Here is a 21,252-nt window from a genome sequence, read left to right as displayed (position 1 = left end):
GCGCTTTATGCGAGAGACATCAAACAGACGACAACTTGGGACGAGCGAGGAAGAGGAGAAGAGGTGAGCGCAAATGCGGTGGTTTACGTTACCCCGGCACTATATAATCTCGGCGCCTGCCTCGCGAGGACGGAGAGAACAACAAAGTGAGAGAAGGAAAGAAGCGAGCATACAATGCAACCGAAGAGGATCGGAATGCGGCGAGGAAGGAGCCGCACGAACAGCGCCTGCGCAGACAGAAAAACAAAGAGACGAGCGACGAAACCGTGGTGGCACCTGCGGATGCGAGCTCGATCGTTCAAACGCGAGAACAACACGACTATGGCACGTGACAAGAAGCCGCCGAGAATAGAGATCGAAAGGACGCTCAAGGCAGCAGCAGCATGCCTAGTACGTCAGTGACTGCGGTATGTGCAGGGGCAACGTACTAATGCAGGGTTCGGAAAACTTCCTGTAATGCGTAACCGCTCCGAAGTGCGTCGAGTCATCCATGTCCGTCAGAATTGTTACGTTTGCGTAAACGTAAATTATACTGTTACCGCATCAGAGGGGTTATTGCCTAAACACAACACGGAATCCGCTTGGATTGCTATTCTCACATACCAATGATTTCATTCATTTGGAGGAGAAAAACATTATTATACCCAGGAGAATTAAGGCTACCCGTCCCCTGTGAATGTAGCGCAGAAATCTCAGTGCCGTTAAGATGTGCGTAACCATCATCATCATGACATCGAAACCGATGGGGTGCGCAAGCAGTACGATATTTCACCGGTTCGCCATTATCAAAAACAGCGTTCGTTTCGTTTGCCTCCGTCCTCTGCCTACATAAACATATATTTGGACCATCTTGGCAGAGGAAAAGTTCTCGTTAAGGTCCTTGATTCATTTAGAGCGCAATGTAGTGCCTCTTTACTGATAAACGATTAACTATACATCTGTATTTAGGTTGTCAAAATTCAAGACCAGGAAATTTTCCGCATCTGGCAAGCTGCAGAGCAGGAACTTCAAGACAGCGTCGCCACCCGACTTTAGTTTTTTTTAGTCTCTTCTGGCTTCTCAAGATTCCGCTCCAGGTAAGGAGACCGTTTTGTTTTCGCAACAGCCTAATTTATTATGCGTAGCGTAACCTACCACTCCTGTTCTGCGTCCCCCTCAAGTTTCACACAGATGAATGCCATTAAGCGCCGACAGACAATGGAAAACTTAGGGCAGTGCCGGATTTCTGAATGATCAGGGGAAAAAAAAAGCACATCATATACTCAAGGCGTTCGAAAGCTCTCCTGGAACGTTAGAAGTATGTAGGTTCGTAAAAATATAATAAACTGCTTGTAATGAATTAACAGTTCAGCGGTTGCAACATGTACGGGTGGGCTCGGAAGTGACACAGACCGCGTATCGATTAGGGCGCCAAATCATCAAGATTCTCTCTACACCAGGTAAAATAATGCGAAAGGCCAAACGCACAAATTCAGAGCTTCAGCGCACCGTTTAGAACGTTAAGCCGCTGCTTTCTTTAGACAGTTGACTTTACTTCGCTACAGTATACACTGCAGAGAAAGAAAACTTTAAATACGGACTTAACAATACATGCTTTTGCTTAGTATATATATAATACTCGGTAAGCAAGTTATAGATTGGACGGTACGAGCTCAAAGTACGAACACCCCCCCCCCCCCCCCCCGAGACTTTAGACCTGAACTGAACGCAACCCGATAGAATAGGTGCACCGCTGTTCAAGCGGGGCGTTATCTCTCAGGAGTAGCGAAGAGCGACAATCGATCTAGAGCAATATAGGCAGGCCGTTAAGAGAAGAAACCCTTTTCATCAGCACTGTCGCCGTTGTCGGAGAAACGGAGTCAAGTGGCGGGAAGCCGCTCACATCGCGTCACACCGGCGAATGGGGTTATCGCAGGGTATTGAACTACTAACCTGGCGCGGTGCGCTCGTGACCACGTCGAAAGAACGACCTTACGCGCGATCTGAAAGACCTGCGTCGCGGCTGCCGATTGGGGCAATGAAGTGGGGCAAACCTTCGGATCGCAGATTTTTTAATCTTTTTTTTTTGGCACGCGGAACGATTTCGCCGAGAAGCGATATAACCGCGATTGTAGTCACGGAGACGTCAGCGAATGTACGCTGAGCTTGATGTGAACGCCGCCTGAGGACATCGGGTACTCACGGACATAAAGTCAACTAAAGCTGATTGCCGATTCCCTCGTAGATAATTTCGTGCTCTTCAAAACCTCGATAAAATCGTACAGCGACGTACGCTGTCTAACCACTATCATTTGCAAAACGCTTACTAATTTACGGCGCGTCGGCGCTTCATGCCCATATTGCGGCCCATATTAACGCGACAGCGTTAAGGAGCTCGTGTCGCAGAAAAGCCGGTGTCGTCGGCGTCGGTGTCGACGGCGTTGGCCATGAGCGATAAATCCCAGCAGGCACTTTTAATGCCCGTAGTTCCTGCGGCGAGCGTTGGTGCTGTCCCTCGTAACCGAGCGAACGAGCACAACTAAAGATGAAAAACGAACGCAGAGCGCAGCGGGAGATGAAAAAGCGATATCGAAGAGAGCAGGAAAACGGAGGAGGACGCAGCGGAACCATGCATGAGGCGGAAAGCAGAGACGGCGAAACCGTGAGAAGAAAAGCGTAGTGCTGTGCACGACGGGCTATGCGGCGACGATGACTACGAGATGGAGCCACAGTAGCGCGCGTCGTCTGTATGGAAACAAAGCGCTGCATGAGTGGAGGTCTGCCTGCGGCGGCTGCTGTGAATCGCGCACACGCGTCACGGTTAGCGAGGCAGCGAGCCAATATAACGCGAAATGAAAATGAAACGTGTGCGCTCAAATTTCGCATTAGGAAGTATCGTAATCGCCGGAATCTTTTTTAAAGCTAATTTGTGTTGCTTGTTTTTCTTTTTCGAACGAAAGAATTTTGCAGGCTGCCACGTTTGCAAGGAGACATCCACCGAAGCCACTGAAAAAAAAAATCACTTGCGCAACACGGACGCTTAATTGCGGCGACAGGGAGAGACATATACTCATTGTTCAAGAGTATACAGGCGCCGGCTGGCAGGGGCGGGACGGGACCATAACCCTAATGAGGTGAAGCCGCCCATTCAGTCAGTGTCACCCCGAAGAAGTTCCCAACGCGAAACAGCGTTCGCCGGGCGCACGACGTCGAGCAGTATCGGGGCAAAGAAGACGAAGCAACGCGGTAAGACAGCGACAGCCTCGGCAGTGGCGCGAACACTCGGTGCAGGGAGCCGTGTGCACTCCTCTTTAAACAGAGCAGCGGGTGCCTCCCAGGGCGAAAGCGTGCGGTCGACATCGCTGCATGCCGCCCTGTCACCGCGTGTGGCAGAAGCAGCAGCGGTACAGCGAAGACCCATTGTGCATTATTCGCCCGGTGTGCACCGATCCATCAAAGCGCGGCAAGTAGCTGTCGTCGTCTTCGTCGTCGCCGTCAAAGAGCGAGGAGGAGTTGGCGGAGGGGAGCCATCGTCGTATCTCTCAAGACGACCGAACAGCCACCTTGGGAGCCACGCCCGTATACACTGCCCGCAGAAAGGTCGCAGTCACAGAGCTCGCGTCTGGCACTTGGGCGCGCTCTCTTGTATGGGTGATTTCATGACCTCTGCTAACGTGCGTGGGTGCGCATGGTTAAGCAGAGCAGCAGCGACGGTCCACAGCTGTGACGTTTAGTTGCACGGAACGCCTGACCGTAATCATGACAGTGACCGCGCTTCATCGATCGTTTGGACGCACCTTTCGGATTCACGAATGGCGATGACCCCAGCGCCGATAACTAGCAAGGAGCTTCCACTTGGACAAAACGATTATGGACGTCTCTTGAAGTTCATTCAAATCGGGTTTTACTCTGCGCCCTTAGGAACGATAATTGCAAACATAGATGCGGTCGCGCTTTGTAAGTGAACAGCAGCAAGACGTAGCTGAGGCTTGTAGCTACCGCGTTTAGCGCGCTCTTAACTATATATATCGCGTGTTATTCTCGGCGTACGGCCGCCGTCTTGAGCTTTCCATAATCGAAAGGTAAGGTTAAAACGCACTTATAAAGAAAACAAACTACTTGGGCCGCCTGAGCGACGACGTCAATGCTTACGAAACAACGTACAACGCTCTGGTCGTCAAGCACAGGCGCAACTCCGACGCGCCTTCGAAATCGTCCGCAACCGGCACAGACCATAACTCGACAGCGGCGAAGCGAGTGTATGCGGGCGCAAAGAGAAAGTGCGGCTGACATCGAGTAGGTACGAGAAACAAAGGAAGGATACCTGCCATGGAAGTCCGTAAAAGTTAAGAGGGAAAGGTAGAGGAAAAGCGAGCAAGAACGTTTCCGCACCGTAATTAAGAACTCAGGGATGGGGAATAATCGAGCGACGTTAAAGAGCTCGCGTGAAGAGCGGCGTCAATGAACGCGAGAAAAGGAGAAAAGAGGGAGAGGGGCGCGATTAAGGAAAATAGAGGCAGCTAAGAAAGGAACAGGCATGGAGGGGAGAAACTGCGTTATAAATGCAAGAAAGGGAGGATCAGAAACGAAGAGGCAATTAAAGAGAGGTAGCTAGACAAGGCACTAACCAAGAAAACGAAAGACAGCTACATTTTAAACTGTTTGTGACCTTTGTGTGACCTCTGCGCTGCCGCACAACCCCGCCCTTGTGTGCCGGTGCACTGAAGGACAACGTACAGGAATGATAAGCCATAGAGGTTGCGCAAAAATCCCAAGGTGCCTCCAACCCCCCCCCCCCCCCCTCCCATTGACGAGAATATGTAATTAGCTTCGGCGGCGTTTCTTTTTTAAATTTTTGTCAGCTCGCACTTTGCTGTGCAGCTTGTACGCGCTCACCAGCGAAAAGTTTAAAGAAAGAAGCGCAGAGATAGGGTCAACGACGGTTACGCAACTCTTCTTCGTCTCGAGAGATACAAGGCTGACGCGAAATTTAGCAAGCGCGGAGTTCCCGGCTCCCTCCTGAGGGGTACAAGGTGAAATCCCAGTAGGCAACCTACACGCGCTCGTTTCGCCAGTACTCAATCTTGAAAGAACAACGGCGCCGTGAAACTAATCGACACACTTTCTCAAACAGATCCACTCTATACGTCTAAGCGACCGGCACGCTGTGTTGATATTCTACAAGATGGCTGGTGTAAAGTAGTATACGTGTACCTCTGAACTGAATATGCCAAACCTGAATCTGTGCGTTGCTTATGGTACCCACATGGTCTGCCTCTGAACGGTTCTGGCGACAAGACTCGGACGTTAAGAGCTGCAAAAATAGAATTCCTTCATTGCTATCTTTATCGGCACATCAAATAGCGCACAACACGCTTTGTCAGTGCAGCCAAACACAACTAAGAGATCTCAACTGTTTTCCCCCTTACGCCCAACGAGTGGAACGAATCGTGTTAGGCCACGAATTCCCTTGCGATAAGAACCTCGATAGATTGAACTTGAAACAGTCACTGCTTCGATCGTACAGAATAATCGTCTCGGGGATCGTTTTGAGCCAGCAAATCGCTACGATTCCATTCCGAGACCACGAAGTTGGGACCGTAAAGACCAATCGAATGTTTCAAACTTGCGCTAAATCTTTCGCCAGCCGCGCACTTAACAGTAACAGTGACGTCAGGGCACCGCCGGCAAAACGAGGTTACGAACAACATACCAGGCCAATGGCGTCTGTGCAACGACGTCGCACACACGCACGCACGTTATCGTCAAACGACAGTAGCTTCTCGCGCGGAGACTCCGCGCAGGTAGCGCGCCTCTTAGGGGAAAGCACAATGGAAAAGTCCCTCGCAGCAGGTCGCGAGATTGACGCGTTAGACTCTGGCCTAGTTTTTATCGCCAGTCGCAATCTGGAAAGCAAAGGATGCTCGGGCTTCCGAAGCGAGATACCACTTAAGAGCCACGCGAGTTGGGAGCGACGACTATACACGGAGCAGCAATGCTGCGTGCGGACGCCCGGGAGACGGAACGTCACGTGGTACGGTTTAGAGCGTTATGGGGCTTTACGTGCAAAAACCCCGATTTGATCATGAGGAACGGACTAGTAGGGGAGGGGGGGTAGGCTCCGGAACAATTTGGACCACCAGGTGACGTGTGCCTAAATCTTAGTGCACGGGTACTTTCGCATTTAGCCCGCAGCGAAACGCGGCCGCCGTGGCCGGGATTTGATCCCGCAACCTCGTGCTTAGAAGCCCAACACCGTAGCCACTATAAGCGATCGCGGCGAGTGAACCATATAGCGTTGACTGAGGACTTTGCACGCCTTCAAAAGCGTGGGTGACAGAAGAGTTGTCGAAATGCTGTCAATAAAGACGCTCACAGGAGCCACCGATACATCAATGAAATTGATCGATTGATAATGCAGTCCCATAATCCCATTCAAAGGGACTCACTCTTGATTCCGCTGAGAAACGGGAACAACTCGGTATACATGAGGATCGCGAAATAACGAGACTGCATGAGCTAAACCACAGATTGCGCGCTAAAGTGGACTCCTGTGAGTGCACAAGCTGCAGCGGGCACACTTGCGCTGGAGTGATCCTTAACGGCCGCGTTGCCCCTGTTGATGGGAGCTCGATGATCTGCGCGGATGCTGACGGCCCGCTGATAAAGCCGGACGCAATCAGGGGCGCGACCTTGATGTGTGCTGAAGGTATCGGACGGCGCCGATTAAGATCACAATGCTCTACAACGTTCTTGTTGAGCAAGACCAAATCAACTGGCTGCAGTATATACCCTAGATCACGGGACTACCGAACTGGGCCGCTATCTTGTATACCCGTTCGAGAAGCCGATGTTCGGTTTCGCCTCACGCGATTGGCCTAGGTTGACCTATAGGCCGTGATGTCTGCGTGGCCATGGACAATCGCATGAGGCGAAATCGAACGTCGGCTTTTCGAACGCCTACAAGATAACGTCCCAGGACTCCGAATGTCGTCGCAGCTCTGCTTGAAGGTAGCTTTGTTTCAACGTGTGTTGACACTGAGCCCCGCACTCCCCCACCTTCCCTCTTTTTATTTTATTTTCAAAGTGGGCAATGAACAACGCTGTCGCTGCGGAGATGTTTGAATAACCGAGCTGCCGTTACGTGCTTGCGATTCCTAGCAGGCCGTCCTAATGCTTGAAACTATATATCAGTGCTTTTCGTATTAGGCAACTGGTGCCCGTCCCGACACGGTCACTGTGATCCTGGAATCAAAGCCACAGCCCCGTTCTGAAATTACCCAAACCCGAATGCGCCGAGCCAGGCCCGGTGCGCCTATAAGCGACGGCCTGTAACCGTGGAACACAGTGAACCAGTAGTTCTGCGCAAATGAAAAAATGATAAACCAGACTGCGTGCGTCAGGCATATAAGTCGACAAACGGAAAACCCCCGCCCAAGAGTCACTGAGCGAGCCCATCTAGCCAAGTATATAAGCAACGACACACGCGCCTTTTGCACAGCGGCTGGAAAGTTCCTCGCACGTGCATTTTTTTCCCGGAATTCATCCGGCAAGCGCATAGCAATAGTTTAAAGTCGTTATGCTTCAAGCAGGAAGCAAAGCGAGCGGACCGGCGTGTACGGGCGGACGATCAAGATAACCGCAGAAGCGCTCTCGCTGCGACGACAGACTAGAGCGAACGATTGCCATTATCGGGAACTTGCAGCTGCTGGCCTGTACACACACAGAGTCGCCCGTAGGATAAACAGCTGCGCGCAAAACCTATTAGGGAGTAACGCTGCTGAATGACCGAGCGAGGGAATACCTATCCATGGCTAAAAAAAGTTTTGAACAGCGCGCGAGCTACCGGAAATAGTAATAACAAAGAAAACTTCCTCGGAGCCCGAGCCACTGGTTCCACCTGAGGTTCCACAATACGCATGGCTATCGCGGAAGCCGTCCCGAATCATCGTACCGCAGAATCATTGACTTGTAATGGAGGTCGGAAAACTTATTCCGTTTCGCCCCACAATCTGAATACCGACACAGCATGCTCTGAATAGAGCCCGCATAACCGCGACCAACGCACTGCATGCCAACTTGAGGTGTTCAATGGCTTCCCTGTGGCAACTTGCGACAAGCGTGACGAGAGGGAGACGAAGGTCAAGCACTGACTGTCGCCTGCTGACATTAGTTAGAAAAAGAAAAAAAAGGTTACGTTGATGGGGAATGCGTCCTTTGGTACATGCTCCCGTCTACTGCGCTGCAAGCTCTTCAAGAAAAAATAAATAAACTACCTGCAATCCTGACATGCAGCTTGTTTTACTTGTGTCCCTTACGGATATTCAAAACACCGGACAACTATACGCTTCCTTACTTATAACTCTGCTACCATATAGCGAGGTAAATGTCACAAGGGACAAAAGTACGTGCCCCCTCTGACGGTCACCGTCTGTCCCGGTTCAGGCCCACGCCCACCTTCCAAAGCTACATCGGCATTGTATACTAGTGGAGAGGTGCATGAGCTGTATCCTTAACTGTTGCAGGATGTATGGCAATTCTGGCGTTATCTCTTAATGTTATATGTAGGAAATGTCACACACACAACAAAATATGTAGGTGGCGATTCGCAGCGTTTCCGGGCGCTATTGCTCGCTAGACTGCAGTACATCACACGTGCATCGTCCTTCGTAGAAACCTCATATTTAAACACGCACACACACACACACGCACGCAGACAAAGAAAGACTGCCGTTCTCGCTAGCATCCAGCGAGCTGCCGTTCGAAAAAACTAAAAGGGCGTTTTAAGCAATCGCACACTTTCTCCGCAGTTTTAAAGCAAGGTAGACCTGACAACTTATACCAGGCGAACGGTAAGCACTGCGAAAGTAATTGGGAAAACTACGCGCACTAGACTGCAGGAACACGCGTCAGGAAATTTGTATTAAATAAAGGAAAGCGCTTGACAATGCGATAGTTAGAAATGGCATCTTGATCCAGTTAGAAATGACCTCGCGGTCGAAGCCCACACAGTGTGCCTAAATATAGACACCTTTTAAGGTGCAACAAACGGTTCCTATTGCCAAAGATGCTCCGAAACGATGCTAGGATACTTTCCTGCTGTGACCGCGGGCGACTGATGGAAAGTAGCCCGCACAGAGTAAAAGAGGGTGCAGTGGTTCTCCGGCACAAGAGAAAAGACGTACAGGCGTTAGCCACAAGAAGGCACTGCTTCACGAGGTGGCATGGAAATCACCGAAGATGGACTATCTGGCAATCCTCACATGCTCTGACAGCAGCTATAGCTAACGCGGTTTTCCAACACGATGCGGTACTTGAAGGCAGCAGGACTCTTTCCAACCTTAACGCACGCTCCGTGATCTAAAAAAAAAGTAAAGAGCAGACAACACGTGGCTACGGACTGGATTCGCCTTGGACCATTACAAAACACCGCCAAAAGGCAGCGGTCGCTGGAGGAGGAGGAGAAACAAGCCTTTGACCAGCGGGCAGACAGAGAGACAGACTCACCACCATGACGAATACTCTTCGGGGACGTGGCCCAAGGCAAAGACGAGAGTTCGTCCGGCTACTCGTGATACCTCAGCGTGGGGCTCGCGACTGGATGCGAAGCGCTGGATGGAGGGGCCTGGACGTTACTTATCCGGCGCCGCTCGCCGCACTTCTGCAGGCCGGCTAGCGCGGTGCAGCACAGGTCGCTTGGGACGCACCGCGGGCGACCGAACCGCAGCGCTACCTCAGTGCGCGCAGACGCAGCAGCAGCAGCGTGCGTACGCGTACCGCTACGCCGCTCGTACAATCAACGCGCTCCTCGCCCAACGCCGGCTGCTGCGCAAGACGTCACAAACGCACACCCACACGGACGCGCACAAACAGGCGCGCGCAGCGGGAGAACTCGTCACAGAGCGAATGCAAAAGGCTGTACGCACGCACGAACACCGTGCACGAAGCGAAGTGGGTAGGCGCGCACACACACAGACGCACAGACGCAAGCGAAGGAACGAACGCGCGGACAAAGTCGCGGGCCCCCGACTTCTTCGCAGCGGGGCGGATGAATTTTTCCTCTCGACAAGTACCGTTACAGCCAACGTCTGAGGAAGCCACTGGGGGAGGGTTGTAAGAAGGAAGGGGAGGGGGGGGGAGGCAGGGGGACGTGTGAACAGCCACCTTGTTTGCACCGAGCCCGGTTCATCCCCTTGTTTCTCTTTTTCTTCTCGCGCTTTCTCGTCCTCGTGCACCGGACTACTTTCTCTTACGGCAAGGCCACCCCGAAAACACGCACTTTCCTATCGAATGCCCCCACCGCGATCGGGGGCCCCGACACGAAGAAACCACCGTACAGGCAGAGGCCGCTCGCGAGCTCGACGCCGGACGCCGGCGAGATAGCGGGGCCGCCTTCCCGGCCGCCGTGTTCCGGCCCCAACCTTTCCTCGTCGCTTTGCACGTTATCGAAAGCTGCAGCCGCGGGCCGTCCTCCCACCGGCAGCGGGAACGCCACCGCGGGATGCGGGACACGGAGGCCTCGCCGGTCACAGCCAGGAGACGACGAGGACGATGGATAGCCGCCGAGGCAGGGAGTAGTAGCCGCCGAGAGGCGACCAGACCAGCGCACGGTAAGCGAGACGTCTACTCTGCCTTCGTAACAGCACGTCGAGGCGTAAAAGTGCGGTGGAACAGCGCGACTATACCGACTTACGAGACGACCAAAAGGCGATGAGCCGCTCTCTAGCCAGTGCTTGCTTTCCCAACAGAAACCGGAGTGACACACTACGGCGCGCTTCACAATTAGATCGTGATTTTGGCATGTAAAACCCCATAAATTAAGAGCGCACTACATTGTTAGTAGTAGTAGTAGTAGTAGTAGTAGTAGTAGTCTAAAGAAGCGACGGCTGAAATGGACAAGCGCTTAAAGGGGTTGGGACACCAAATTTTGAGGCTATAAAAAGCATGTTGTAGGCTGCTTCCGTATGCAAGGACACCCAGAACGAGGTATCGGACGCTGCAAACATTTCAAAATAATTTTAATTCAGCTCCAAAAAGTCATTAAAAACTCCTTCTCGTAGTCGAGACCCATCGCTAGCGCGGCAGCTACTACGTCACAGTGGAGGAACGAAAATATTGACGTCATAGCACACCAGCACAAAAACGTGACGTATGATGAGTAGCGATGAAATGCCGATTACGGAGCCTGGTGAGCCGAGCGACCGAGCATAGCCTCCACTATGGCCGAGCTACAGGCATATAGAAATCCTTTCTTAATGCAAAGAAGTGGTAAGGCGTGCAGACACGGACACAGGAGGAGAGAAGTGGGCAACACGAACGCCGCACGGCGGCCCGCGAATGGCAAACTGCGTGCGGCGAGTTGCCGTGCTGACGGGCCTTTGCACGTTTTAGTGTAAAACAGTAGCCGGCCGACTCCGAAAGGGACCAGGATATGCGGCGTTCGTGTTGTCCGCTTCTCTCCTCGCATAGTCGCATAGTTCGGCAGCTCGGAGCGGTCTCTCCTTCGCTTGGCCTTTCTCAATGTGAAGGCCCGTCCACGTTGCCGGCACGGAAACTCGCCGCACGCCGTTTGCCGTTCGCGGGCCCCCGTGCGACGGCGGTTTTGCTCGCGAACGGCGAGATTTCCTAGCCGTACAGAGCAGGGGCCCGGGACCCATTTGCAGCCGTACGGCGAAGCGGCCAATCAGCGTCCGAGGAGTGGTCACTCTGTGCACCGACGGCAGCTTCACCGCCTCTGATCGTTCGGCGCCGCCGATGTCGTGGCTAGGCCTTTTCCGGTTCACTTCGAAGCTAAAGCTTACGGCGCTTCGGAATGAATCACCGACCCTCACAAGCCGCAATATTTTCTTACCGTTGTTGTCGCTCTTCGCAATAATTATAATAATCGCGACATGCACTTCGAATCGCCAGTTGACCTCTGCTGGCAGAGCACGCGTATGCGCGAGCAGACGACGCAGCACAGTTTTACGTCACCATTTTTTGTGGCCCACGTGACCAAGCCATGTTGCGTTTCCTCCTCTGTGACGTCATAGCATCCCCCGGAGCCCAGAAACCGAAACCGAAATCGCTCGGTATAATAATGCTATTATTAAATTATTTGTCGGATATATATGAATCCCGCTGTGTGTATCGTGCTCCCTGAAGCATGACGCAACGTTTGAATCAACAAACGCATGAACGAAAATTTTGATGTCTCCACCCCTTTAAAGTGTTGCTGCGCGGAGCTATGGCAGAAAGACTAGCGCCGTATATGCTTGCCTTTTCCTCCCGCCGGTACTTTAGACGAGTGTCAAGGGAGGGCCGGAGTGTCGTAAACCAACCCCGCCGCAGATCACCAGCTGCATGAGCGAGCGCCGGATAGTGCGATCACACAACAGCTGGCCGAAACGGTCATATTTCAACGGCGCCTATTACGACATACTCGGTATATATGGCCCCATGTGCCGTGGCACACAACCTTCTGTAGCCGCAAGAGGTCACACTCCCCTCTCGTCATTCAGGGAGCGCTTCCCTACGTATTTAACGAGCACTACGTTCACATAGCGACATACGTATCTCAAGTGCGAGGTAAAGGTCATTCGTGTTACGACATTGAGGCGCCTTGGGCAAAAGAAAAAAAAAACTGCCGTGACTATCACACAATGCCGATGCTGGCCACTACAGTATCCAGGTCGTTTCGTGCGTTTCTCTTAGCGCGAGATAGTGGCCCTGGCGCGCCCTAATTGTCCCGTCTTAATTTAGAAAATGACGTTATCAAACAAGCTTCATTAGCCGTCTACACCGCAACATGTTCAGTGGTATTTAACTCCCTCGGTAGTCTCAGTTTCGAGCATTATTGAGCAACTGTTACGCTGTTAAATCTCAAACACAAATTGTGTACATATAAGAATGAAGCGACACAAACCATTGTGGGTTCTTGCAAAATTTTAATGATGAATCGCCAATTATAGACAAGCGTCGAGGTCTGTTGCTTCATACACTCGGTCACGGACCTGACAATTGTCCCTTCACAACGTCATATAGCGTTTGCCCATATACTTGACCGGCTTCTTAACGCTTATCATCCTCAATAGCATTTTATCATAACACCGATGGTTCCCCTTTCACACCCAGCCAACGGATATTGTCTATACTTGCTGCTACAGTGCTAATCTCTTCTCGTTAGAAAAGACCAAAGCCTTCTCTTCATAACGGTAGCTACACGGTGCTCGCAACTAAATCCACCCGCAGAATATGCCCAACACCCGTCTTTCCTTGTCACTCCACGTATCCCGCAATCTAAGCTATATCAAAGTTTAGCATTCTGGTAAGCCTGGTATGGACAAAAAACGTTAGCGATAAAAGATGACCGATATATAGGCGTGTGAACTTGTGCGAATGCTCTCGCAACGAGTTTCCGAAAAATGTACCGAGCATTGGAAAACAAAAGCCTAATAGGCGTAAACTGCGAAAAAAAAAAGTGTTTCGTTATTCACTGTTTCCATGGCTGCACCGAACGAGCAACCAAGTTTCACTGCCACAGCAGCGAAAAAAACTACTGCGCCGGGCTCGGCCATCATATGTCGAGGAGACTGCGCAAGGTCGAAGCCGGAAAGGTCACTGGGCCGCGCCATCCCTTAACTGCGGCGTGCATCCAGGTCAGCGGTCAATTATTGCGCTGCGCTCGTTCCCGTCTAACCTCATCCGCTTCTCATCAGCTATATAACGAGGGGGCGTACAGTGAATGCCAACGCTTAGTCGCCAACCTGCTTTCCGCAGAAATGATAACGATTTGAAACGAAGGAGAACTCGAAATGTGCCTGAAAGAAGTGCACGTTTACAAGTAACAGAAACGAGCGGGCAGGTTCGCGACACGAATTACAAGTACCGAGCCGGAAGGAAGAGGGGGGGATTAAAAGCCGAGTAGAAGGAAACACGTGGCAGGACATCGACTATATTACCCACCTCAGATCCGAAGACCGCTCACGGTCATAATCGCTTTTCAACTCATGTCCTGACGTTACGAACACGAAAAGCCTTTTTGTAAAAACGCAACGGCTAGACGGTGAATGTAACACCTTCATATATGCGGAGGAAGCAACCGTCTCATGTTCATTACCGTAAAAACCGTTCTTCTGGGCCTAAACACAGATGTAGGTGCAACACCATCGCGCGATATACAGGTCGGCATGTCGATGCTGCATTCTATATTTTAGCGTCAACTCGCGGTATCAGGAACGAATCCCGCTGATGATTTTCATCGTCTGTGTTGGCCCGACGGTCTAAATCAGATCGGTGTCAATTTATAAGAAAGGTGACGGCAGAAGACTATGCCTAACCACTTTCAAGCAGTTCAACAGGCATTTCATTTTATATCCAGGATGTATATTTTACGTCATCGCTTTCCACGTTAATCTTAAAAAAGAAAAAGAAACGATTGCAGGCAATGTACGTTATAATGCAGAACCAGGCTATAACGGAGCCAATGATGCTGAAAATGCGCTCCAGACGGAGCAAGTTGGCAGCCAGGACTAGACGCCCAAAGAGGGTTCATCAACCTGCCCTTTTCTTTCTCCTACTACAAAACGTTCTTTTTCTATTTCCGCAACCAAGCTTGTCTAGCCATGCAAACCAACACAACCAAGCGCGCCTGGTTTATGTTTGCTTGGGTAACCCCGCGCACGCAGGCGGACCAGACACACCGCGGGGGTCACTTTGAAGGAACATGCATGACGACTGGAAGCTAGACGATGAGAGCATACGGTGTCACGAGTTATTCATTGCCCTACTTTTTTTTTTTCGTCCCGTCCCTCTCACCCAGTCGGCAAAAGCAGTTTCAAAGTGGGTGAATAGAAGCGCGCGTCGAGAAACGAAACAAGTCGCAAGCAGCGTCCCGCGGGAAGTGGAAGGGTTGGTGTGCAAGAGTGGGGAGAAGAAGGGGTTGGAGGGCGGCGGGAGTGTAGCAAAGAAGATGCTTACGTCATACAACACGCTGGGTCCCAAAGGGAACACACACACACTAACGCCGCGACTGGGTGGGTTTTCTCGGCCAAAACGCACTACACACAGTCCAGTGAGCTCAGAAAAGAAGGAGAAGAAGCGACGGCAGAGAGGAGGGTCCCACAGAGCGCGACCCGCAAGGACAGCCAAAGCGTTCTAAACTTAGGCCCAGACTGGCCCCACGATAGAAACTCGGCTCCGTTATTTCGAGCGCCTCCGCCACAACCGAAAAGCGCGCGCGCGTCCTCACCGTCGAGCTAGAGCGCGCGCGGTAGCATGGTTGCAGCGGCTTGGGCCATTGCGTGCAACTTGGCCCGCTGGGCGGCGTGTATGTGTGCAACTTGCAAATACAGCTACAGAGGGTGTATATCGCACTTCCCGCAGATGTCGCCTCTTAACAACGAAACGTCGCCAGGCAGTCATCTGGCGACAATTGCAAACACAAACCTTCCCCAGTCCGGTGCGATTGCAGCACATTTTCCCCGCGCAATACCCGACTGCTCTTTGCAAATTATGTCAGGCAACTAGAGCGACGCTGTCACACATGTTGTGGGAGTGTCGGGTTACATCAGCTACAATGGCAGTAGCTCCGGAGGCTCTTGCGTCGAAGTGGGCCGCCGCTCTGCGCAGCTCCAACCTCAAGACACAAGAGTGGGCTGTCCAGCAAGCCCGAGAGGCGGCGACGAGGCAAGGCCTCGAAGTCCCCTCATGGGAGACCTGAGCCCGGGTCGTCAAATTTGCCGGATTCAGAATAAAGTTGTTTCCATCTATCCATTAACAACGACTTTACCTTGCTCATATTACGAGTACAATGCAGGGAACGTCGGAACGGTCTGCTTGAGTCATACACCAAACGGCCTATCCGCAGGTTGATCGATGCGAAACGAACACGGACGCCGTCGTGCTATAAATGATTAAACTGCGACGCGGACAGCTAGTTCGCAGCCGCTTCCAAAAGCCGAGTGTTACCTGTCACACGCGAAAACTTTCGCAAGGACTCCTACGAACTTACGAACTTGATGCTTACGAAGGCACGTGGGCGTTTTAATCGCGAGTACACGCTTCACGGTTAAGAAGTTTCCGATTGAGAAGAATGCCAACAACTGAGTATTTCGTTGACTTTCAACTATACGAATGATCAGAGGAGCCCGCTTTTAAAGTTAGCAGTGCCCTTAAGATACCAAGGTATTTGAGGAACTAAGGAACCGAACAATGCAGGTGTACAGGTAGCTTGCGGCGTACGATTGCTAACACCTAAGTCTGGAAGATGGAGGAGTGAGAGGGGGGGGGGAGGAACGTATCACATAACGGCCTAGCCTTCAGCGCATGCCTACGGCTACGGCAAGAGAATAAGAAGAGAAACACGACACGAAGGCACAATCATTCTACGAGTGGGAAATCACCCGCTCTTCCAGAAGACTGCAGACGCTTACATCTAAGAAGAAATTACGAACAGAAATAGAGAAAACTGGCTTCATTCACAAAAGCTTCGAGCGCCGCGGGCGGCGAAGCCGGATCTGCCGCTGACAAGCTCGAAAAGTGCCGGCCGTTGCGAGGACAGGGCCCCTGAAGCGCAGCCCGAGGAACTGCATGGTTAACCTCAACACGGACCGAGCGAGGCCCGTCGTAAACAGACGAGATGCCGCATCAGCAGCAGCAACAACAGCAGGTTTTTAATTCCAACACGCGCGCGCAGTCCAGACAGAAAAATGAGTGGGCGCCATGGGCGGGAACAGGCGGCGTTGACGGACGGCTCGTTCTCACGCTATTCTACTATAGCGCGCTCTGGTGAAGGCTTTCCTTTTTTTTTTTTGGCGTCTAGCAGACATCGTCGACCATTCGTGCAGGTCTATGGGCGGCGCGTTCGCGTACGTGCCAACAATGCGAGGAGGAAACGGATCTCGAGTTTCACGAGTTTCACAACTATCATCGGCGGCACTGGATGCATGCGTGGTCGGAATCAGCGCAGCGAAGCACGAGTGCTGGCTGTCTGCACCGTCGCTTCAGGAGAAAGATTTGTGGACGGCAAGCGGAAATGGAGCGTCTGAAGAGCTTGCGTAGAATAGAGCGACGCGATGATGATATGTCGATTTTTCTTGTCGCGCAAGGGCCAAGTATGACCGAAGCACGACGCGATTGTGGTACACATCCACGAATGTACTTCCATTGGAAAAAAGTATACGGACTCCGCGACGAAGCCCATTTTCTACTTCGCCTATGAATGCAACATGAAAGTGAGGACTGCTGCTCCAGCTTGGCATTGCGAACTTAAACACTGCACTCGCCAATAACAGCTTGCGAGTCTGAATTACGAACAGTACATGTATTGAAGAAGGGTTCTTAGCTGGGCTTGTTATATATGTATATGCTAGCCTGCGGTCCGTCTACCTCTGCTCAAGTGTGAATATCGTTAAATCGAAATACACAGGGCGCGCGTTCAAGCCCTTCCTGGCTGAAGCAGAACGATGTACAACACTAAGAAATGTCCAAGCGAACTTGTATAATTCGCGCACGATAAGCAGAAGACTCCAGTACAGGGGTACAGGGCATGTCAGAGCAAGTTCTCCTCGCCGCCGCTCTCCGCTCCTGAGAACCTTAAATGCTGAAATCACCCCCAAACACACTAGTTTCAATACCTGCGGTGAATGCTACCCTACTTACGGCTCCCTTCGTTATCGCTCTAAAAGCAAATGTGGAAAAGCCCCGCAAGTTAACCATGGTGTCTACTAAATTACTTAATAGATATTCCCTGAATTTTCCAGGTTTTCCCTGATAATTCCAATAAAAATTCCTTGAATTTTAAAGAAGAAGGTTTGAGAGTCGAACAGAGGCACAATTCACATAGACGATTCCACTCACAAAACAGTTTATTGCAGCGCCAAAGCGAGATTATGAGCACATTTTTCACTTTAAAGCGTCAATTTCTTCCTGGAGAAGAGAAGCCTCATTCTGTGCTTCAGTGATGAGCCTTTGCTTCTTTTGTTGGAGTTCCTTGATGCGGGTGGCCGCCCTTTTCCTGTTTTGGTCAGCCTCAGATGCATCCAGCCTGTCTTGCTTCTTTTTCTTGAGCTCCTCCTTCCACCGAATACTTGCGCCACGCACCATTTCCACCATACTGTCTGTAATGTCAACATTGGCTACACCACCTGCTGCTGAAACTCCATCATACACTATTCTCTACGCAATGAGAGATTCTTCGTTCAGGTTCTCTATGAGGCATTCTTTATTTACAGAAAAACCTCTTTCGACAGCAGCATTGCCATGGGACATGGTGAGGATGATCTTGACAAAGATAAGCAACTGCTTATGGTTCCGTGAGCACAGCTCAAACCACAAGGTGTCCAGTCTCTGTGCCGTCCTATCAAAGTTCTTCAGAAGTAGCTGTGCAGAGCTCAGCGAACAGACTTGCACATAGGATCGGTGCGCCCGTTCTGCTTCTAAGCCGGTCAGCCACCGGTGCTCTGTGAGTATTTCCAGCGCAATCGCTAGTCGTTTTTTGCCAACCTCCACTGACAAGGCGCAGACTGGATCCAGGCAACTCACTCCTGTTGTTAGCCTGTATTTTAGAGGCGATCTCTCCATAATCTTCTGCGAGCACACCTTCAAGAAAGAAATGCATTCCTTCTTGAATGTAAGCAGTGCAAGTTGAGATGGTTTTGCAGCTTTTCGAAGTTCGCTTTTGGCAGCAAAACCAACATCAAAACAGTTGACAAAAACGATGTTCTCGGGCTTCTCCAAATCTATTTTAAGTAACTTGAACGGCGTGTCAGCGGCGCGCAAAATTTCTTGCTTAATGATCCTTCCCAACAGTGATCGTAGGACAGCCTCCAATGCTGCGGCAAGGAAGGGGACCATTGGTTCGTCCGTTTGAAATTCGGTCAGGAATGGCTTCAATTCCTCAGCAACTGATAGCATGAAAGCCAGTTTTGCCGGCAGCATCGTGTCAGCTACTAGCGTCTCAACTGTGGTGTAGCTGGTGCACTTTGGCTTGCTCTTGTCTTTAGCTGAACACTCGACGTATTTTATTAAGTGTGGCAGTACTTGAAGAGCTCTCGAAACCACCATACTGTTTTCAAGCCATCGGACTGCACAGAATTTGAGCGGAAACGATGTGCTTGCTGTGATGCGAATGTAATCAGCGCGGCGCGCTGGAACACACTTGAAAAGGTTATAAATACTCCGCAGAAATACTACCAAGTTCCAGCCAGTTGCTGCATGGCCTGTTTTGAAGGCACCATGAACCACATGTAGGCCACAGCTTCCAATTCCCAGGATTTGTCGACTGTCGTGACAGGTAAGTTCTTCCTTAAGGGATCAAAGAAACTTGAAGTTTACATTTGGACCATCCATTGACACTTGCAATATATTGTGCTCTATGTCCTCTGTGGCTTTCTTGAAAGCAAGTGTCAGGTCTTCAGAACATGTGTGGCCGAGAAAACATGAAGTCAGCTATCGAGTTTTTACAGTAGCGTCAGCCGAATCGCAGTATCTGACCAGCACATCCATTGTTCTTTCTGCGCTACTTTGTTTAGTGATTCATCGAATGCTACAGCTATGTACGGTACTTCAGCAAGAGCTGATAGCAGCTTATTTCGGAAGAATGGCGCGATGCCATGACAGATAGTATATCCGACTTTGTCTTTTCCTAATTGCATTTTCTTGGCAATTTCACAAGACTGGAACATCAACGGGAAGAGCGCCGCCGATGATGCCACGGAACGGAGGGATGCATGAGTCATTACAGCATTCATGCACCATACGATCTCAGCTTTCGCAACATCTTTCTTCAACAGAAAACCACGCACCGTGATCTGTGCAGGCGTTGATGTAGCAGGAGGCATCGATGAGGGGTCTGCACTCTTCGCCCGTTCGTCGACGGTCATCGCGGTTGACAGGGCTGCACTGCTTGGCTTGAAGAACGAGAATACACGTGTCTGGGAGCCACTTTCCAGCGCCTTCATGGCGTTCTTATGCTTTACACTTGCAGCGTGGCTAGACACCGCGGTTCTTCCCATGTTGCTCAAGCGAAACGTCTTGCAGCACACTGCGCATTGTGCGCTATATACATCGTTGGGCACAGGCTTAATCCAGCTCGCGAAGTCGGATACGTTGGCGTTGGTCCAGTCAGCGTTGAACGAGCACTTCGTCGACTGTGACATCGCCGATTTCGAGTGTCTTCAAAAGCAGGCTCACCGCAAAACAAAACTATCAAAATGCCGCCGCCATGAACAAAGCACAGCATACACAAGTGCACCCGCGAGCACGTCACATATTACCCCAAAATGGAGAGATGGCGATACTCATCCGATAATGATGATGACAGTTGCCTCTTAGATCGCTTGCTGCTGGTTGGTTACTAGCGCCACTTAGTGGCAATTAAACTGCGGAGAGCTACGATGCATGGAGTCGGGGATCTACGGCTCAATCTCGGAGGCCGTGTGTAACAGCGCCGTTGTTGCACATCGCCTCAGAGATCTGCGCGGTATTCGTGCCGGTTTGGGACGCTGTGTGCAGCAACGGCGCTTCTGCACGCGGCCTCCGAGATTGAGCCGTAGATCGTATTCATCGCTTTGTCGATCTCACCGGCCACATTCCCTGATTTGACCACGTTTTTTGTAATTTCCCTGACAATTCCCTGAGTTTTCCAGACATATCGAGAATCCCTGATAATTCCCGGTTTTCCCGGTTGTTAGACACCCTGGTTAACGGCATCAGCAATACGCGAACGTTATACATAACTATATGCGAATATGTGAAGCACCTGGCAGTAACAAAAATGCCTCGCCCAGAAGAGTAGCCACAAAGATTAAGAACAAGATAGCTTGAGTCATCTTCCATTATAGACTCAAGATTCAGCTCAAAGGACACGGAATAAACCGGTTCAGTACGGCCTTTATAATTTTTTCTTGCCCTGAATCGAAGCTATATACGAGAACGTTCGCTGCAGGGTTAAGGCTGGTTTTTCTCCCAACGTACATGTTGCATAAAACAATAGTACGGCTGGGTAACGGAGGTAATGGGAGGAGAACGACAGAAGGTGCGGCGTCCGCCCGAAAGCCTACACGGAACCTGAAAACCGGCCGATCAAAAAGTACACGCATTGCGACGAGAATGTTTAATTAGGCTCCGGCAACCGCTGCTCTTGCACGGGGCAGTATGGGACTCGAGGGAGGGCAGCTGTATCGTCAGCGTGCACACCGGAAACCTCCCAAAGGGCCAAAATTGAATTATGGAGCTCTACGTGCGAAAAACAAGACAGGATACTATGAGGCACGCCGTAGCGGGTGACTCGGG

The 21,252-nt window shown here is 51.1% G+C and overlaps 1 protein-coding gene, 1 long non-coding RNA gene and 1 pseudogene across 5 annotated transcripts in view; 1 reads left to right on the top strand and 2 right to left on the bottom strand.

Moving 5' to 3' along the window:
- The window catches only part of Atpalpha (sodium/potassium-transporting ATPase subunit alpha), a 156,910-nt gene that overhangs the window by 52,257 nt on the left and 83,401 nt on the right, over positions 1–21,252 (bottom strand). The window contains exon 1 of one of the 4 annotated variants that reach the window (XM_065449224.1): positions 9,487–9,647. The exons of the other annotated variants lie outside the window; for them this stretch is intronic. Within the exon in view, the coding sequence (XP_065305296.1) occupies positions 9,487–9,492 (6 nt within the window). The 5' untranslated portion in view covers positions 9,493–9,647. Of the gene's footprint in view, positions 1–9,486; positions 9,648–21,252 lie in introns of those variants that run through there. 4 annotated transcript variants of the gene reach the window in all.
- The window catches only part of LOC135916020 (uncharacterized), a 96,118-nt gene continuing 85,022 nt past the window's right edge, over positions 10,157–21,252 (top strand). The window contains exon 1 of the long non-coding RNA XR_010568812.1: positions 10,157–10,589. This is a non-coding gene — a long non-coding RNA (uncharacterized lncRNA). The remainder of the gene's footprint in view (positions 10,590–21,252) is intronic.
- Positions 18,136–20,158, bottom strand: LOC135916050 (uncharacterized; annotated as a pseudogene).

Source organism: Dermacentor albipictus, chromosome 4 (genome assembly GCF_038994185.2).
Source record: "Dermacentor albipictus isolate Rhodes 1998 colony chromosome 4, USDA_Dalb.pri_finalv2, whole genome shotgun sequence".
Classification (NCBI taxonomy): domain Eukaryota; kingdom Metazoa; phylum Arthropoda; class Arachnida; order Ixodida; family Ixodidae; genus Dermacentor; species Dermacentor albipictus.
Note: the sequence above shows the minus strand (reverse complement) of the source record. Positions and strands in the feature narration are given on the sequence as shown.